This window comes from Lepidochelys olivacea (genome assembly GCF_965140295.1).
Source record: "Lepidochelys olivacea isolate rLepOli2 genome assembly, chromosome: 11".
In the NCBI taxonomy this organism is placed as follows: domain Eukaryota; kingdom Metazoa; phylum Chordata; order Testudines; family Cheloniidae; genus Lepidochelys; species Lepidochelys olivacea.
The window spans coordinates 4,749,738-4,768,166 of NC_140421.1; the positions used below are offsets into that span (position 1 = coordinate 4,749,738).

The 18,429-nt window shown below is 41.8% G+C and overlaps 1 protein-coding gene across 2 annotated transcripts in view; it reads right to left on the minus strand.

Annotated features, from left to right (window-relative positions):
- Nucleotides 1-18,429, minus strand: part of XRCC5 (X-ray repair cross complementing 5) — a 74,837-nt gene that overhangs the window by 20,440 nt on the left and 35,968 nt on the right. For both annotated transcript variants that reach the window (XM_084643649.1, XM_084643650.1), the window contains exons 14-16: nucleotides 14,997-15,193; nucleotides 7,335-7,428; nucleotides 4,995-5,064 (exon numbers count right to left, since the gene is read on the minus strand). In XM_084643649.1, coding sequence (XP_084499775.1) covers nucleotides 4,995-5,064; nucleotides 7,335-7,428; nucleotides 14,997-15,193 — 361 coding nt within the window. The remainder of the gene's footprint in view (nucleotides 1-4,994; nucleotides 5,065-7,334; nucleotides 7,429-14,996; nucleotides 15,194-18,429) is intronic.

Here is an 18,429-nt window from a genome sequence, read left to right on the forward strand (position 1 = left end):
TTCAATAAGGATAAGTGCAGGGTCCTGCACTTAGGACGGAAGAACCCAATGCACAGCTACAGACTAGGGACCGAATGGCTAGGCAGCAGTTCTGCGGAAAAGGACCTAGGGGTGACAGTGGAAGAGAAGCTGGATATGAGTCAGCAGTGTGCCCTTGTTGCCAAGAAGGCCAATGGCATTTTGGGATGTATAAGTAGGGGCATAGCGAGCAGATCGAGGGACGTGATTGTTCCCCTCTATTCGACATTGGTGAGACCTCATCTGGAGTACTGTGTCCAGTTTTGGGCCCCACACTTCAAGAAGGATGTGGATAAATTGGAGAGAGTCCAGTGAAGGGCAACAAAAATGATTAGGGGACTGGAACACATGAGTTATGAGGAGAGGCTGAGGGAGCTGGGATTGTTTAGCCTGCAGAAGAGAAGAATGAGGGGGGATTTGATAGCTAGGGAGGTGGTAGAATCTCCTTCCTTAGAGGTTTTTAAGGTCAGGCTTGACAAAGCCCTGGCTGGGATGATTTAACTGGGAATTGGTCCTGCTTTGAGCAGGGGGTTGGACTAGATGACCTTCTGGGGTCCCTTCCAACCCTGATATTCTATGATTCTATGATTCTTTAAAGAAGAAAAATGAATGTGCTGAAAATGTTTTTATTTACACAGTGTTTCCCATCTCTCTTCCTTAATGGGTATCTGAACTACATTCCTTACAACCATATCCTGTAATTATAGCCCATATCATACACAAAATGAAGGCAGATTGCTGGAAGCAACAAAAGCCATCCAGACACAGATGGCAACCATTTCAGGGACAGCTACTGAATAACGGACAAGTTTAAATATAACCTTAAATATAAATAGTTTTCAGTATGTCCATTATGCAAATTTTAGTATTTGTGGCTTAAATCGCTTTCCTGCATGATTTAATTAATTGCTGCAACAGAGTATTTTATTTATGGTTTTTATTTGGATTCCACTTTAGCCTACAGTATAGTCCACTGCATCTTGATGAATCTGAGATTTGGAAGTACAATGTCAAATACAATTTCTGAATGAGGGGATTTCTGCTGTTTGCTTTAATTAAAAAACATTTAAAAAAACAGGCCATTTTTTTATAATTTGAGTGAGTTTTGACTATCAAACTTCTGAGCAATAAACTGTGATTTAAGCTTTAACAGATGGTATTCATAAATTAATATACATCTTAGCATACACATCAATCTGTGTTTCAAAGGTGCAAAGAACTGAGTGAAATACCCATGAACTACATGCTGCTGCTACCTTTTGTTTTGATTAGCAAACAAACACGACAGTTAGTGGCAGTCGGTTGTGGGAGGTCATACTTCATCTACTCAAAACCTTAAAAGAATGAAAATACTAAGCAGAAAGTCTTGTGCAGCCCTTTCCATCTTCATTTTGCCTAAAACACTATTGTTAACACCCTCCGTAAGGCTTTCACTTCTATCTCCTACAGACAACAATGCATACCCAACTTCATCCAACTTACACTTCAATGCAAAATCTTAACAGTGACCTCTTATGCTTTTATATCAGCACATCAAACTATGACATTCTGTGGATCTTGGTAGGTATTCTGCTTTACCGCTGCTAATCTTGACTGCTGCATTTATTTCACAAAAAACAGAGTAGCTTGAAATTAATATGGAGGTGTGGCCGTCGGAGACTGCCCATTCAGAAAAGAGACCTGGCTGCTTGGATCAAGATGGAACAACGAATGCATCCCAAGAATGTAGCTTCCAGCAGCCAAACATCCATAAAAAAGCTGTCAACCATGAGCCTCCTTGTAGAACTCTATGGGCTGCACTTTGACCACCGCCAGTCTAGAGGCCACCTGCAAATCCAATAAAGTACCTCCTACTGGGGGAGCAACCAAGGTAGGAGCCCTGTCTTTCCCTGGGCAGGAGAAAAGCACAGCCAAAACCAACAAATGGATCATGGGGGGAAAGGGAAAGCAAGGTGTCATAGAAAGAATTCATGATCCAAAATAAGTGAAAATCTTTTCCCAATCCCCTCCCCCTAAAAATAGTAGATTCTCTCTTTTACCAGCATTTCAAAGCAGTTTCTTTCTCACTTACACTGTTCCTAACATAAAAAGAAAAGGAGTACTTGTGGCACCTTAGAGACTAACAAATTTATCTGAGCATAAGCTTTCGTGAGCTACAGCTCACTTCATCGGATGCATGCAATGGAAAATACAGTGGGGAGATTTATATACACAGAGAACATGAAACAATGGGTGTTACCATACAGACTGTAACAAGAGTGATCAGGTAAGGTGAGCTATTACCAGCAGGAGAGTGGGTGGGGAGGGTAGAGGGGGGGCCTTTAGTAGTGATAATCAAGGTGGGTCATTTCCAGCAGTTGACAAGAACGTATGAGGAACAGTAGGGGGGGAAATAAACGTGGGGAAATAGTTTTATTTTGTGTAATGACCCATCCACTCCCAGTCTTTATTCAAAGTCTAAGTTAATTGTATCCAGTTTGCAAATTAATTCCAATTCAGCAATCTCTCATTGGAGTCTGTGTTTGAAGTTTTTTTGTTGAAGAATTGCCACTTTTAATCGTTTGTAATCGAGTGACCAAAGAGATTGAAGTGTTCTCCAACTGGTTTTTGAATGTTATATTTCCTGACGTCTGAATTGTGTCCACTTATTCTTTTACATAGAGACTGTCCAGTTTGGCCAACGTACATGCATTGCTGGCACATGATGGCATATATTACACTGGTAGATGTGCAGGTGAATGAGCCTCTGATAGTGTGACTGATGTGATTAGGCCCTATGATGGTGTCCCCTGAATAGATAAGTGGACACAGTTGGCAACAGGCTTTGTTGCAAGGATAGGTTCCTGGGTTAGTGTTTTTGTTGTGTGGTTGCTGGTGAGTATTTGCTTCAGGTTGGGGGGGCTGTCTGTAAGGAAGGACTGGCCTGTCTCCCAAGATCTGTGAAAGCGATGGGTCGTCCTTCAGGATAGGTTGTAGATCCTTGATGATGCGCTGGAGAGGTTTTAGTTGGGGGCTGAATGTGATGGCTAGCGGCGTTCTGTTATTTTCTTTGTTAGGCCTGTCCTGTAGTAGGTGGCTTCTGGGTACTCTTCTGGCCCTGTCAATCTGTTTCTTCACTTCAGCGGTGGGTATTGTAGTTGTAAGAATGCTTGATAGAGATCTTGTAGGTGTTTGTCTGAGGGGTTGGAGCAAATGCGGTTGTATCGTAGAGCTTGGATGTAGAAAATGGATCGTGTGGCGTGATCTGGATGAAAGCTGGAGGCAAGTAGGTAGGAATAGCGGTCAGTAGGTTTCTGGTATAGGGTGGTGTTTATGTGACCACTGCTTATTAGCACCGTAGTGTCCAGGAAGTGGATCTCTTGTGTGGACTGGTCCAGGCTGAGGTTGATGGTGGGATGGAAATTGTTGAAATCATGGTGGAATTCCTCAAGGGCTTCTTTTCCATGGGTCCAGATGATGATGTCAACAATGTAGCGCAAGTAGAGTAGGGGCATTAGGGGACGAGAGCTGAGGAAGCGTTGTTCTAAATCAGCCATAAAAATGTTGGCATACTGTGAGGCCATGCGCGTACCCATAGCAGTGCCGCAGATTTGAAAGTATACATTGTCCCCAAATGTGAAATAGTTATGGGTGAGGACAAAGTCACAAAGCTCAGCCACCAGGTTTGTCGTGATATTATCGGGGATACTGTTCCTGACTGCTTGTAGTCCATCTTTGTGTGGAATCTTGGTGTAGAGGGCTTCTACATCCATAGTGGCCAGGACGGTGTTTTCAGGAAGATCACCAATGGATTGTAGTTTCCTCAGGAAGTCAGTGGTGTCTCGAAGATAGCTGGGAGTGCTGGTGGCGCAGGGCCTGAGGGGGAGTTTACATAGCCAGACAATCCCGCTGTCAGGGTGCCAATGCCTGAGATGATGGGGCGTCCAGGATTTCCAGGTTTATGGCTCTTGGGTAGCAGATAGAATACCCCTGGTGGGGATTCTAGGGGTGTGTCTGTGCGGATTTGTTCTTGTGCTTTTGTTCCTAACATGCAATCACTATCAGTCACCAAAAGGGGGCTTTAATGCAAAAGAGCAGGTTCTCAAACAAGTGAAGACTATTTCTGAACACATTCTGCCCATACCTGAAAGCCAAGGTTTTCAGAGACAGAGGGTCCCTTTAACATTTTCTGGGAGGCACCACCTGAAACCGCTGCACCTGTCTGCGCCTTGGTACAGGATCACTCTTCTCTTTGTATTCCAGGTTGGATCTCATTTGCAGCTCTAAGTCTTTTACTCAATCCACTGTAACTGTGCTCCATGAATATTTTCAGGATTCCTAGAGATTATGCTAAACTGATGGCCAACCCCAGAAGGGTGAGGGGAGGGAAATGGTGTAAACACAGAGGAAATTGTACTTGGATTTTCAAGATCAGGACATGCAAATAGCACAGTTAATGGACTGGTCACTGCAGTCTGCACTTTCTCTCGCCTCTACATCAATGTCCCCCTTCTTTTCTTTTCTTTTCTTTTCTTTTCTTTTCTGAGTGCTGAATAATAGGCTGATTGAGTGCACATTTAATACATACAAGTGCTTGAGAACCTATCTCCCATCATTCATATACTCTCACTTTCACTTCTCCCCTAATTTCACCTATCCTCATTCACTCACGAGAGTAACAGGGGATACCTATTTATTTATGCAGATTATTAGAAACTAAATTCTTATTTCTTCACAGAACAGGATAAATCAGCAGTAGCAGGACAGACTTCTCACATGTGGCCCTCCCAACATGCCTCAATCCTGATGCAGAAAAACCACTTCTCCATAAGTGAGCAGAATGTTCAGTTTATACAGTTCACGCAATCCCTGCCCTCAGCTGAGGCTGTCAACAAGAGAGCCAATTAGTGCCAACTGTGGTGATGATTTTTCTGTTATGGATATTTGAACACTGAAGATGCTGTTAAATAGAGTTAAGACCGATAAAAGCAACTTACCTTCCTTGAAGTTTGCATTCTTCTGCCTCACTAGAAAACAGAAGTTTTCTGCAGGGTTAATACTTCCAACCTACAAAAGATTGAGGAATGATTATACTACATGAATGCACAGCTCCCCTTTCCTCCTGTATATCAACAGAAATATTTACAATTCAATTTATTTTAATATGGATGGAGAAGCTACATTTTTTGGTAGTATGGGGTCAAATAAAAGACAATTCTTAGGATGCAATGTTAACCCTGATCAAAGGCTAGGTTTGATATGACCAGCTATACAAGATGAACTTACACTTCCTGTACTTCCCTCCTATGAACTGATCACATTCTCTAGGCACTGGAGGTCAGAAGTACAGTAATTCAGGCTGCTGGCTAGTTCAGCTTTCAGACTTTTTGTAGCAAAGACTGCTTATTCATCCTAACACAGTGGTTCTCAAACTAGGGCTGCAGCTTGTTCAGGGAAAGCCCCTGGCGGGGTGGGCTGGTTTGTTTACCTGCCGCATCCGCAGATTTGGCTGATCGCGGCTCCTACTGGTCGCGGTTTGCCGCTCCAGGCCAATGGGGGCTGCAGAAAGGGTGGCCAGCACATCCCTCAGCCTGCGCTGCTTCCCACAGCCTCCACTGGCCTGGAGCAGCGAACCGCAGCCAGTGGGAGCTGCCATCGGCAGAACCTGCGAACGCGGCAGGTAAACAAACCAGCCCGGCCCGCCAGGGGCTTCCCCTGAACAAGTAGCGGCCCTAGCTTGAGAACCACTGTCCTAACACATGCTTAATTAGGAGTGAGAGTTCTTAGCAATGTCGGTACAGAGTAGTTGGTTTGGCCCTCCAATAAGACACTGGAAATGAAAAGCTAATACTCAATTCAGCTAACTGCTGCCCTTTCTGGTCCAGTCTGACATTTCAGAACTGACGCTTTGAGAAAGCATGCAAGTGCAGAGACCTCACAAAATCTAAGGGAACTAAAAGCACGTCAGGCATAAAGAAAGATTCACTGCACAAATGGGCAGAAGAGCTACAGAAATACACATCTACACTGCTTAGCATCCTTTTTCCAGAGTACCACATTAACTCTGAGTCAGAACAAAATATGAGGTCAGTCGTCTTCTCTTCGAAAGGTTCCACTGTTCCAAAGGTAGAGGAGAAATGCTCTTGGCTTTGTTCCCTACTTGATAAATCTAACCCACAACGTTATATTCTTCTTTAAGGCCAAATTTTGCCTTCTGTTAAGTACTGGCTTGTGGATCTGAGGGAAGTACCTGGCCCCTAGTATTCTAACAGCAAACTGAAAAGAATGCAAGGAAAAGGTATATAATTTTTTAGGTTGCAAGTAACTTTCACAGTAAAGGTCTGGGAATGGAAAAAGGCTATGTAGCCAATCCATTTGCAGTTTGCATCCTGTAATACTTTGCCTCTGAGGGGCCCCCTTTTGGCTTCAGGGAAAAGGTATACTTAAATTCTGCTCCCTAAACATTAAGTCAAAATTCTTCTAAGTTTATTTTATATTTTAATGCTTTACAAGCAAACATTTCTTACACAGATCTTCTAATAAATTGCTTCTTTGAAAGCCCATCTGTTAGTGGGTTGGGGTTTGTTTTTTTTTTTTTTTCCAAAAGTATACCATGCTATGCTATTAGAAGATCTGATTTTTATGTTCGGTGTGAAATGAGCACAGCCCTCTTTCTTTTTGAATCATGTCATACATTTCAAGTGTTGAAAAGAACTGAGATATCCTTTTATCTTAATTTATATAAAATAACTATTTTTCTCTGACACCAAAATCAAGCAAGCAAAGGAAGATGCATAGCTCCGACACATACTTGCATGCCAATGAAGCCTAACAGATAGGAAGCTAATTTACCTGTTTAACTTTGGTGGCAGAATTAACCAATTTTGTGATTTGTATCCCCAAGCAATACAAACAATAGGTTCTGAAATCATAGCAACATTTGGAAAAATGGAATATGAAGGATTTTATTCTGTTTTTTAAAGAAGATACAAGAGAAAACAAAGAGCACAAATTCTGCTCTTGTATCTAACAGTGAATCTCAGTTCTGAATTCTATTTCCCTTACACCTATGTAATAGCTCTTGGGAGTTCCATGCATGTCGGGAAGGAAGAATTTTGCCTTAAAAGCAATCAGAACTAGCTGGCTACTACATTCAGGGCTAGTCAGTTCATTTTACATCCAGCAGAAAGTAATCTCAAAATTCTCAATCAAATGTATTTCAGATGAGAGATGCCCCTCCATTAATGTATTTCAGTTAAGATATAGAAAGAGTCCCCAAGGGAGGCTCTAGAACTAGTCTTTCCTATGAAAGAGAGGATTTGTAAAGATGTGCTTACAGTGGTGACACTGCCTTCAGCAAGGTTTGCGATGCTAAAGCTGCCTTCTTCATTTTCAGCTTTTGCCCTCTTAGCACTGGGTCCATCTTCATTGCTGGAAGTGAAGATGACAAAAAAATAAATGCAGCAAATCAAAACAAATCAACCTCCCACCTGAGCAACAAGTCAGTGTATTTGTGCAATATATGATGAAAAGAGAAGACCAGGGTGACACTTTTGTTGTATGATTGTCTCCATGCTATGGACAAACCATATAATGACAGAAATGTAGGAAAGGACACTGAGAAGTCATCAAGTCCAGCCCCCTGCACTGAGGCACGACAAAGTAAACCTAGACCATCTCTGGCAGGAGTTTATCCAACCTATTCTTAAAAACCTCCAATCATGGAGATCCCACAACCTCCCTTGGAAGCCTATTCCAGAACTTAACTACCCTTATAGTTAGAAAGATTTTCCTAATATCTAACCTAAATCTCCATACCTTATTCTTCCTACAGCCCAGACAGGAGGAGAGGGCACCCGCCAGCAGAAACAATTAATCAAATTCAACCTTTGTGTAAGCAAGAACAACCATCACGGAAGTCATTGGATTACGTGCCCACCTATCCTAGGGTTGAATTTGGACAAAAGACTTTTTCCCACCACCAGGAATGTGGGATACTGCCAGACCCATTATGGGGAAGTCCACATCCTAAGGCAGCCCAGCTTAGTTTTATAGCATATTCATGATCATTAGCATTCACATCATATTCCTTTTAAAGATGAAATTGCCAGAGCAAGTAATGGAAACTTAACATTTAAGTAAGAAATCCATTTACCCTTCAAATATTATTTGCCAGTTCCTGTCATGGAATTGATAGCTATTAGATATCTGTGTACACAGAGAGCTGAGAGTCTAATAACCCATCTTCTGCATCAGTGTACTCCAGAGCTTTATCAACTTCCACTTACAGCTGTCAAAACTTACTAGACAAACCCCAATTAGGTATGGGAGTGAGCTCTCTCAGAACGGCCTTAAACTATATCTGAAAATACTTTCAAAAGACAAGTTTTAATTTTTTTAAATTAATAATGGTTTTAGGCCATCTTCGAACTTTGTCCTCACAGATAACATACTCCACGGTGAAGACTCAAACAGAAGAATGAATTCTGTCACCTAATATAATATGGCAAACTTTAACAGCACATCTTAGTGATGGGAGAAGAAAATCAAGTTAATAATAATGGGAAATATCAAAGATGTGTATAATTCTGTTCTTTGCTCTTCAGTATAAATGTAGAGGCTATTGAAACAGGACAATCAATCTGAGGTAAGAATGACTGAGAGCTACTGAATAATTACAAATATTGCGAATTAGACATCCATTACTGTTAACAGTTGTTCAAAGAAACCCAAAATAGAACCAAATAAAAGTGTTATTCTGAAAAGACCTGAAACTACAGCAAAGAAAATCAGAAGCTAGAAAAGGTAAGGACGAGAAAAAGACACTAGGCCAGGCAATGTTTTGCATTCCTAGTAACTGGAAACTGGCTTTAAAAATCCCATGAATATGAAAGGTAATGCTCTAATTTTATAAAGAAATTTTCCAACCCTCCTGTTTACCACCCTCCATAGTGAGCTCCTACCTACATTATAGACCACACCTATCTCTACTTTTCTCCCTCAATTTTATCACTGGTCTTCTCTGTCCCTTCGCTTAATTTTGTCACTGTTGGGATGAAATCCTCCTCCTTTGCAACTCCTGTCATCTGACATAGCCTTGCTTCTCACTCACTGTAAAAGTTTGGCATATTATATCAAGCAACACTGGGGAAAATTGCTTAATCACGCTATGCCTCCATATACTCATCTGTAAAATGGAGAAAGTAATACTCACCTAACACGGCATAGGTTATGGACTGGTAAATTAATTAATGTATTAAAGAGTATTGGGATCCTTGAATGAAAGGCACTATAGCAGTGCAATGTTTCACTTAAAATCTCCTCTGAAAACATGCTTCCACCCTTGTGAGTGCTTCGTTTTTTATTTGTCCCTCTGCCACTATTTTGAATGCTGTTAAGTGTTTTGTGATATTACAGGTATGATAAGTGCTATGAAAAAAATAAAGTTGTACTTAAACTTAGGGCCAGATCCTCAGCTAGTGTAAATCAGGGTAGTTCCACTGAAGCCAATGGACACATACCAGTTTACATTAGCTGAAGATGTGGCTCTTAAAGTTTATCTGTTACTCGTAATATATTGATTAGCTAGCTGCATTTTAGAAATGTAAAAAGTATTTAAGAAAAATTAATGAAGTGCCCATTTAAAATTAATTTAAAGGCTGGATTATTATACCCACTTCTAAGTTACATCTGTAGAAGTGGGTTTTTTACCCACAAAAGCTTATGCCCAAATAAATCTGTTAGTCTTTAAGGTGCCACCGGACTCCTCGGTTTTTTTGTGGATACAGACTAACACGGCTACCCCTCTGATACTTGACTACTAAGTTTATATAACAGCTTTTCCCAAACTGTGAGGTTAGGGGTGACTCCTACCTCTTCACTGCAACCCCATGGAAGAAAAAGGAAAATTTCTGTTTTACTGAACTTCTTACCTTTTAGGGCTCAACAAAAGTGAAACTGCTTAATGAATACTGAATATTAAAATCTACAACAACATAGCTTCCCTCTAGTCCGTAGCACCTTATACTGTGATCCCATCTGATCTCAAAAACTAAGCAGAGGTGAACCAGGTGAACACTTGGATGGGAGACATCAAATAAAAAACCTAGAAGCTGCCGGGTTAGTCTGGATCTGCAAAAGCGGCAAAGAGTCCTGTGGCACCTTATAGACTAACAGACGTATTGGAGGACTCTTTGCCATGAATAGTATTGGTGATTAAGAACAACAACAACATTTCACATCTGAAGATGTCAAAGAGTCATACAAAGTTGCACAAGTGTCATTATCCCTATTTTACAGGTGGAGACACTAAAAAGCAAAGAGGTGAAATGACTCGGCCGAGATCACACAGAGTCAGTGGTACAAACAGGAACAGAGCCCTGTCTCCTGACTGCAAGTCCAGTATCCAGTCCACTGGACTATGCTGCCAATATTGGGACTTTTCCCTCCAAGGAATGTCCTAACTGTACTGATGACATTCACATGACACATAATGCCTTATTTTAAAAGACCGTGATAAACAATAACATATCTCAAATCAACACGCAAAGAACTGTACAAACACCACTTACATTTAGATCAAAGAAAAAAGTACTGTTTCTTTCAAATCAAAACCAAATGTTTAATAGCACTGTGCATCTTCTCCTTAATACCAGTTTAGGTTACTGAATTTTAGTGAGTTTGAAATAGAAATCTCTCTCACAGTTTCATTAATTAATTAAAGGCTAAAAGGGTCAATGGTGATCATTTAGTCTGACCTCCTGTGTAACACAATCTTCCCTAAATTAATTCCTGCTTCAACTCTAATATATTTTTTAGAAAAATATCCAACCTGATTTAAATATTTCCAGTGATGGGGAATCCACCACAACTCTTGATGTGTTGTACCAACGATTAATTAATGAGCAGGGGATCCACCACTGATGGCTCAGCTCTAGAGAGGAACTGGACACATCTAGCAATAGACCAGTAGCAGAATGTCTTTTGTTTCTGATATATTTTTAAAACTTTATTTTTGTCCTTAAATCTGCTGGTCATAGATTTTTCTTTGCTACCAACATTCCCTTTTTTCTATTTGTTATTCACTGATTTTTTCTTGGCTGCTTTTACTTCCCCTCTACACGAGGCCAGTTTTTTCACCTGTGGGATTATGGCTTTTTGGGCATCTAGTAAAATGTTCTTAAACAGTTTCCAATTATTGTTCACATTTTTCCATTTAAATTTGTTCTCCCAGTTGATCTGGCTCATAAAATTTTCAGCTTTGTGAAACTGACCTGTTAAAAGTACCAAGTATTTATATTACTGGTTGGAACACAGAAAGGAAGAACCAGAATTCTAATCCTGAATTAATAAACCTTGCCATACTGCTAACACAAAGGTAAGCAGGCAACAAACAAAGCAGTGAATGAAATAGAAAGCAAGGTATTTAACAATCTGGGTTTGGACAAGAAGTGGTGAGCATTACCGACAGTGGAACTGAATATTCAATAGGAGTAAATAAAATAAAGGGCACAAAGTACTAAATGAGAATTGTTTAAAATTACTTCTCAATATTTATTACTAAACAAAAATGTTACAGATACTAACTCAAAGTGACAAAAGGAAGGATATTTAGAACTAAGCAAGGGGTGGGCAAACTTTTTGGCCTGAGGGCCACATCTGGGTATGGAAATTGTATGGCAGGTCACGAATGCTCACAAAATTGGGGGTTGGGGTACGGGAGGTGAGGGCTCCGGCTGGGGGTGCGGGCTCTTGGTGGGGCCAGAAATGAGGAGTTCAGGGTGTGGGAGGGGGCTGTGGGGTGAGGCAGAGGTTGGGGTGCAGGGGGGGTGAGGGCTCCATCTTGGGGTGCAGGCTCTGGGGTAGGGCTGGGGATGAGGGGTTGGGGGTGAAGGAGGGTGCTTTGGGCTAGGACTGAGGGGTTTGGAGGGGGGAGGGGTGCAAGCTCTGGGCAGCGCTTACCTCAAGCAGCTCCCAGAAGCAGTGGCATGTCCCTCCTCCAGCTCCTACATGGTGGTGCGGCCAGGTGGCTCTGCACGCTGCCCTGTCCGCAGGCACCGCTCCTGCAGCTCCCATTGGCTGCAGTTCCCGGGCAATGGGAGCTGTGGGGGTGGTGCTTGGGGCAGGGGCAGTAAACAGAGCCTCTTGGCTGCCCCTACACGTAGGAGCTGGAGGAGGGACATGCCACTGCTTCCGGGAGCCGCATGGAGCAAGGCAAGCCCTGGACCCTGCTCCCCAGAAGGAGCTTGAGGGCCGGATTAAAACATCTGGAGGGCCGGATGTGGCCCCCGTGCTGTAGTTTGCTCACCCCTGAACTAAGGTCATCACACTGTGTAATTCATCCCATTGATGAAGCCCTGGAATGGGTTACCGAGGGAGGTGGTGGAATCGCCATCCTTAGAGGTTTTTAAGGCAAAGCCCTGACTGGGATGATTTAGTTTGTGTTGTTCCTGCTTTGAGCAGGGGATTGGACTAGATGATCTCCTGAGGTCTCTTCCAACCCTAATATTCTATGATTCTATGCCTAGACATTGAAATACAAACAATGGTACAAAACAGGACAGATTCAGTGTAGACCTCCTACAGTGCCATAAACACTAAGAGATTAGGAACACAGTGATAGCTCAAATTACAAATCACAGAAATGTAAGGTGGGAAGGGACCTCGAGAGGTCATCAAATCTAGCCCCCTTCACTGAGTCAGGACCAAGTAAACCCAGACCATGCCTGACAGGTGTCTGTCCAACCTGTTCTTAAAAACGTCCAATGACGGGATTCCACAACCTACCCTGGAAGCCCATTCCAAAACTTAACTACTCTTATAATAGAAAGTTTTTCCTAATATCTAACCTAAATCTTCCTTGCTTCAGATTAAGCCCATAACCTTTTGTCCTTCCTTCAGGGGACATGGAGAACAATTGATCATCGTCCTCTTTCTAACAGCTCTGAACATCTTTGAAGACTATTATCAGGTCACTACTCGGTCTTCCTCTCTCAAGACTAAATACACCCACTTTTTTAATCTTTCCTCATAGGTCAGATTTTCTAATGCTTTTATAATCTTTGTTGCTCTCCTGTGGACTCTCTCCAGTTTATCCACATCTTTTCTAAAATGTGGTGCCCAGAACTGCACAGTACTTGGCCTTAGTGAGGCCTCAGCTGGAGCAGAACAGGCCAATTACCTCCTGTGTCTTACATATGGCACTCCTGTTAATATACCCCAAAATATCAGCCTCTCTCACAACTCTGAATATGCTGACTCATATTCAATGGGCTATCTACTATTATCCCCAGACCCTTTTCAGCAGTACTACGACCTAAGCATTCATTGCAAATGTGCATTTGATTTTTCCTTCCTAACTGAAGTACTCTGCACTTGTCTTTATTGAATTTCATCTTGTTGATTTCAGACCAAATCTCCTCTTTTCAGATGATATAGGTCAGAACCTTAAATTATGTCAATAAAGTTATTTGGTTCCAATACCGGTGGTAGAATAATAATAATACTTAGCACTTTGACAGAAACTTCACAGTGCTTTACAATAATCGGCACCTGCCCATCAAATCTCCTTGAGGGGAGAAAATAGGTCAGCTGTGGGAACCAGCTCTTAAGGCTTCCAACACCAGAAGCAGCTCTCCCAGGGCAGTGGTGATAGGCAGAAGGTAGATCCTCCTATTGCAACTGGAAAGGAAAGAGGTTGTTCCAACTATTGGCATTGTCCCAGAAAGTTTACACTTTAAAGACCATGAACTAGGGACAAGGAGAGCAGGATATATATGAAAGAAGCTGGAGACTCACACACATCATAAGATCAGCCTCACTGGGAACCCCAAAATTTAATGCCACCTCTGTATACTGTAGTTTAAAGGTAAACATATCTGTAACAGAGCACTGATCCTTGGGTGATCTGTTCATCTGTTACAGACTCTGGCCATTGGAAATTGGGAGTCGTAGTTGTAACTCATATGACTAGGAACAAGCATGTGATCTAAAGGCATCTAGACAAAAGAATCCCATAGACAGAGGCAGGAAAAAGCAGAGGACCAGGGTCAAAGAAGAACCTGGGTTAGATACCAGGGACAGGAGAAGTCTTAGTGTGATCTTCCCATAACAGCCAGGCAGAAGGAGCTCTACTGCACAATATAGGGAAATGGCTGCAGAGAACCCTTCACCACGGGATGAAAGACTATCTGAGCTAACCAGAGAGTTGACAGACAGCAAAGTCCAGAGGGGGCTGTGAGACCTTGCCCCCAGGGGTGAGAGAAAGGACTAACTACATTAACTGTACAAATACAAGTGAGGCAAACACATCATAAGTTAATAATAGCAGCAACAATTTCTATTCTAAAAACTGTTGATCAGAATAAGTCTTTGGAGAAGCCTACAATGACTTGGCCTTTCAAGAAATTACTACATATTACATAGCAGACTATATTATGAAAATCAAGCTGCTTTTCCTTTGACTTGGCATTCTAATAGAAGCTATTGAACAAAGTAAACAGCATACCAAGATGGAAAACTAGTTTAAATATGAAATATTTCTGAAATATTTATAATGCATATGATCTTAAACTGAAAGAGACCTTTTGTTGTCCTTATTCAAAGCATTTTATTACTACTCAATCGACAACGAAACACATACATACATTAACAATGTACATTGTACACGTTCTCCAGATTTTTTTAGACTCCTTCCCATTTCTCACACGTTTCCATGAAACTGTATGTGTTGTCTCCACAGACCACAGGGTTCACAATCCCTTGCACCCTGGGAACTAGATACTGGGACCAAAAAAACAAAAACAAATATCCTACACAGACAGAGTACCTGGTGGTAGTGTGCTCTATCTACAGACAGTTTGGCATCACAAGATATTCTACCCACAAGTGATTGGTCTCATGTAGAAAGTATTTCAAGCCTGCTATATTCAACAAAAACAATCTGAAATGCTTCAAGAACAATTTAGTTTAAAAAATCCATAAAAACCCCTTCAACTTACTTGTCTTTGAAGACATCTTGAGCAGTCTTCTGTTCTTTCTTCTTGCCGGCATCTTTCAGGGGGAAAAGTGCCTTTATTTTTTCAAGAGGAGCCTGGCACTTTTCTCTCACCTCTTGAGGTACCTCCAACATTTCCAAAAGGTGCTGTTCAATGGGTGGCAGCGGCTTGTCAGGATGAAAAGCTTTATGCTGCAGGCACTGTCAGGATAATGAATGGGCTGGTGAGGAGAAGGGTTCTCAGGTTGTATTTTACAATTCATCCACATTGGCAAAACATCTTTTAATTTTATACAATAAATATTACTACATAGGTGAGAAATATCCTGGCTCAAGATTGGCTGAAAACAGTCATATGATGAGACAAACTTCCCGAGGATCTCAGGTCAATAACAATATAAACCAAACAGCTCAGACAAGCAAAGGAGTGCATCCTCAAAGGCTGCAATAAATTCTGTGAAAATTATTACTTAACTCCCAGGAACTAAACAGTTGCTTTCTCCTTCCAGCTGCCTAACTTCAATTTACCTTTAAAATGTTAGTTTCAAAGGAAATGACTGTTTAAATTCATGGTCATGTGAGAGAGATTTTCAGATATTTCTGATGGAGACATTCTGAATACAGGTAACAATATATATATATATACATTGACTTCCTGCTTCAGTAAACATCAAGCTTTATTGTCCCTCAAAGAAAACATTTCCTCTTGGGTCAATCATATCTGGATATTCACAACAGAAGTCATTATGTATCTATGCAAATGGAGAGAGAGAGAAATTTAAAAGCATGGGGAAAAGAGAATAGATACTTTTTCAGATTAGATTTGAAAAGAGCGAGAGAACGGACGAGGCTGACAGAGGCACATGAAGGCTCAAACAGATGGCAGGAGCTATGGAAGAGAAGGTTCTTTCACAACAGTGTCAAGACAGTAGACAAAGAGGAGGCCAGTGCTAGATAAACTGGAGGACAGAGAGAGACCAGGTCAATGAGGTGGGCTGAAGAATTTCCATGGAGAGTTTTAAAAACAAAGCAGGCACTTTTGAATTGATATGAAATGAGTGGGAAGCCAGTGCAGATGTATGTTTGTATATCTGAGGAACATTTGCTACTGAAATGCACTGTACACTATATATTAGGTGTAAATGTGTGGGTAAGTATTCAAAATGCCAAGCAAACAGAGTTATGCTCCCTTGTTAGCTGTCAGGCATGACCCCAATTTAAGAAAGAAAAACAAAAAAAAAAACCCTTCACATTCATGCTGAAGAGGTGCCAATAACACCAATCCCTATCATATGTTACACATCAATACTGATGCTCTTTCATGCTGCCATTCAGAGTCCAATCCGCATTAGCATACACTTTCAAAAGGAGACAGTCGCACAAAACAACAGATTGAAAAACACTTGTAATGATTTAAGGCATAATTATTTTGGAAAAGAATAAAGATGTTGCTAGAAGCTGTAGCCATGGCTCGTTTAATACAAAAACAATATTAAAACAGCGTTAGGGGACTGAATTAAACTCACAAAAGCAAGACACTGTGAATCTGATTTGAATATGTATTGTAGGCTACTGTATCCTAAGGTCCTCTGTGAGTTAGCTGCAGTAACAGGGTGGACTGAGAAGCAAGAGCTGCCTACATTTATTTACACCCAGCTGCTTTTGTGGGTGTGACAAGGCTTTTGATAGGTTTCAGAGTAGCAGCCACTTTATGCATGCATCCGATGAAGTGAGCTGTAGCTCACGAAAGCTTATGCTCAAATAAACTGGTTAGTCTCTAAGGTGCCACAAGTACCCTTTTTCTTTTTGCGAAGGCTTTTGATGTTATTTTAACCCTTAGAATAAGAGGATAAGAGACTGTTCCACAAGGAAGAGGGCTTCTGGCTGCCATGTGAGGGAGCAGGTCAGCGAGGTGATAGACACCTTGGAAACACCTAAGCTAAATAGTTAGAACTCTCTCTGTATTTATCCTGAAGTTTCTATCTCAGTCTGTCCCTCCCACTCTGCTTCCCCTTTCCTTTGAGCCTAACATTCCTCTTCCACTTCCCTTGGCAACCAGGCAGCTTCATGCTGCTACCCTGCTTCCAGGCTCACTCTCCCATTTGTGTAAGCTGTCAGCATTGTACTGTCTGCTCTGTTTAAACCCCAGATGTGCCTTGCATTCCTAGCCTGAAGGAAGGATCAGGATTTGGTAGCAGAAGGAGGCAATTCACAGTGAAAGGGCTCCCTAGGGAACTCAGATTCCATAGTGATGCATACAGAATGAAGGTCTCCTAGATAGATAAAATGGACAGGGCCAGTTTGGACTGACTGCAGGGAAGAGTCCTGACTTGCTTTCCCTACCAGCAGGCAGACAGCCTCAACAAAACGCTTCTGAACCAGTTGGTCCTCAAAGTGTTAGGACACTGGCTAACCTCCAGGTGTCTAGAAGTTCAAGTGAGATCTGTTTTTGAAACTGGTTTAATACAACCTTTTGAAAGATCTATTCCAGTCTCATTTCCAATGAGAGTTCCCCACATTCGCTGTTTCAACCTCTCTTGGCTACCTTCTGCCACCTGTCCTCTGCATCAAGTCAAAAGCCATGTCCACATGGACCTTTTTGGAGAAATCTCCCACCATGGCTGCACAGCCTAAAAACCTCAGTGCAGGAGCACCTACAGGCTCAGTGCTTACATCGGGGTGAATTAAATGTAACATATAAACAGGGGCAATGTCCTATGTGGGATATTAGGCCTGGATTGTACAGCAGAAACCCTTAAATTATGCAGCACCTTCTCATCCAAGCTCTTCCCCTCATTAATTTCCTGCTCACCCAGTCCCAGTACAGCACAATCTGCCCGGTGTAACTTATTACTTCTTTATTTTGATATTAAATGTATCTTATGTACGCTGCCCCCAAATTTACAATGTGCTGCTGATTTCTGTACTGAAAAGAAATAACTGCATCACAGAAGATGTTGAAGGAAGCTAGAGGCTTTGATAGCTAGATAGGAGAGTCAATTTCCCACCCAGGAAGATACAGGAGTTGGTTTTGTTTTTTTGGCATCAAGGAGGCAGTTGAAGCTTTTGTATTGGGGAGGGAGGATTGAATTCCTCATCCTCCACTCCAGCAAACTCTGACAGCCATTTACCATCCCTTTGCACCCTCTCATATCATAGAATCATAGAATATCAGGGTTGGAAGGGACCTCAGGAGGTCATCTAGTCCAACCCCCTGCTCAAAGCAGGACCAACACCAATATCAGCCACTGCTTCCAGAGATGAAAAGGTAATTTATCTAAATGCTTCTGCTTCAACATCAACATTCACCGCTACTCATTTTAAGTACCCTCATGAGGTAACACCTCAGTGAGATGAATGGGGCAGTTCCTGCTTCTCTCAGAGGCATTTTCTCAGGCTGTGTGTGGATTCATGTAGACATCACTGTACTGGTTATA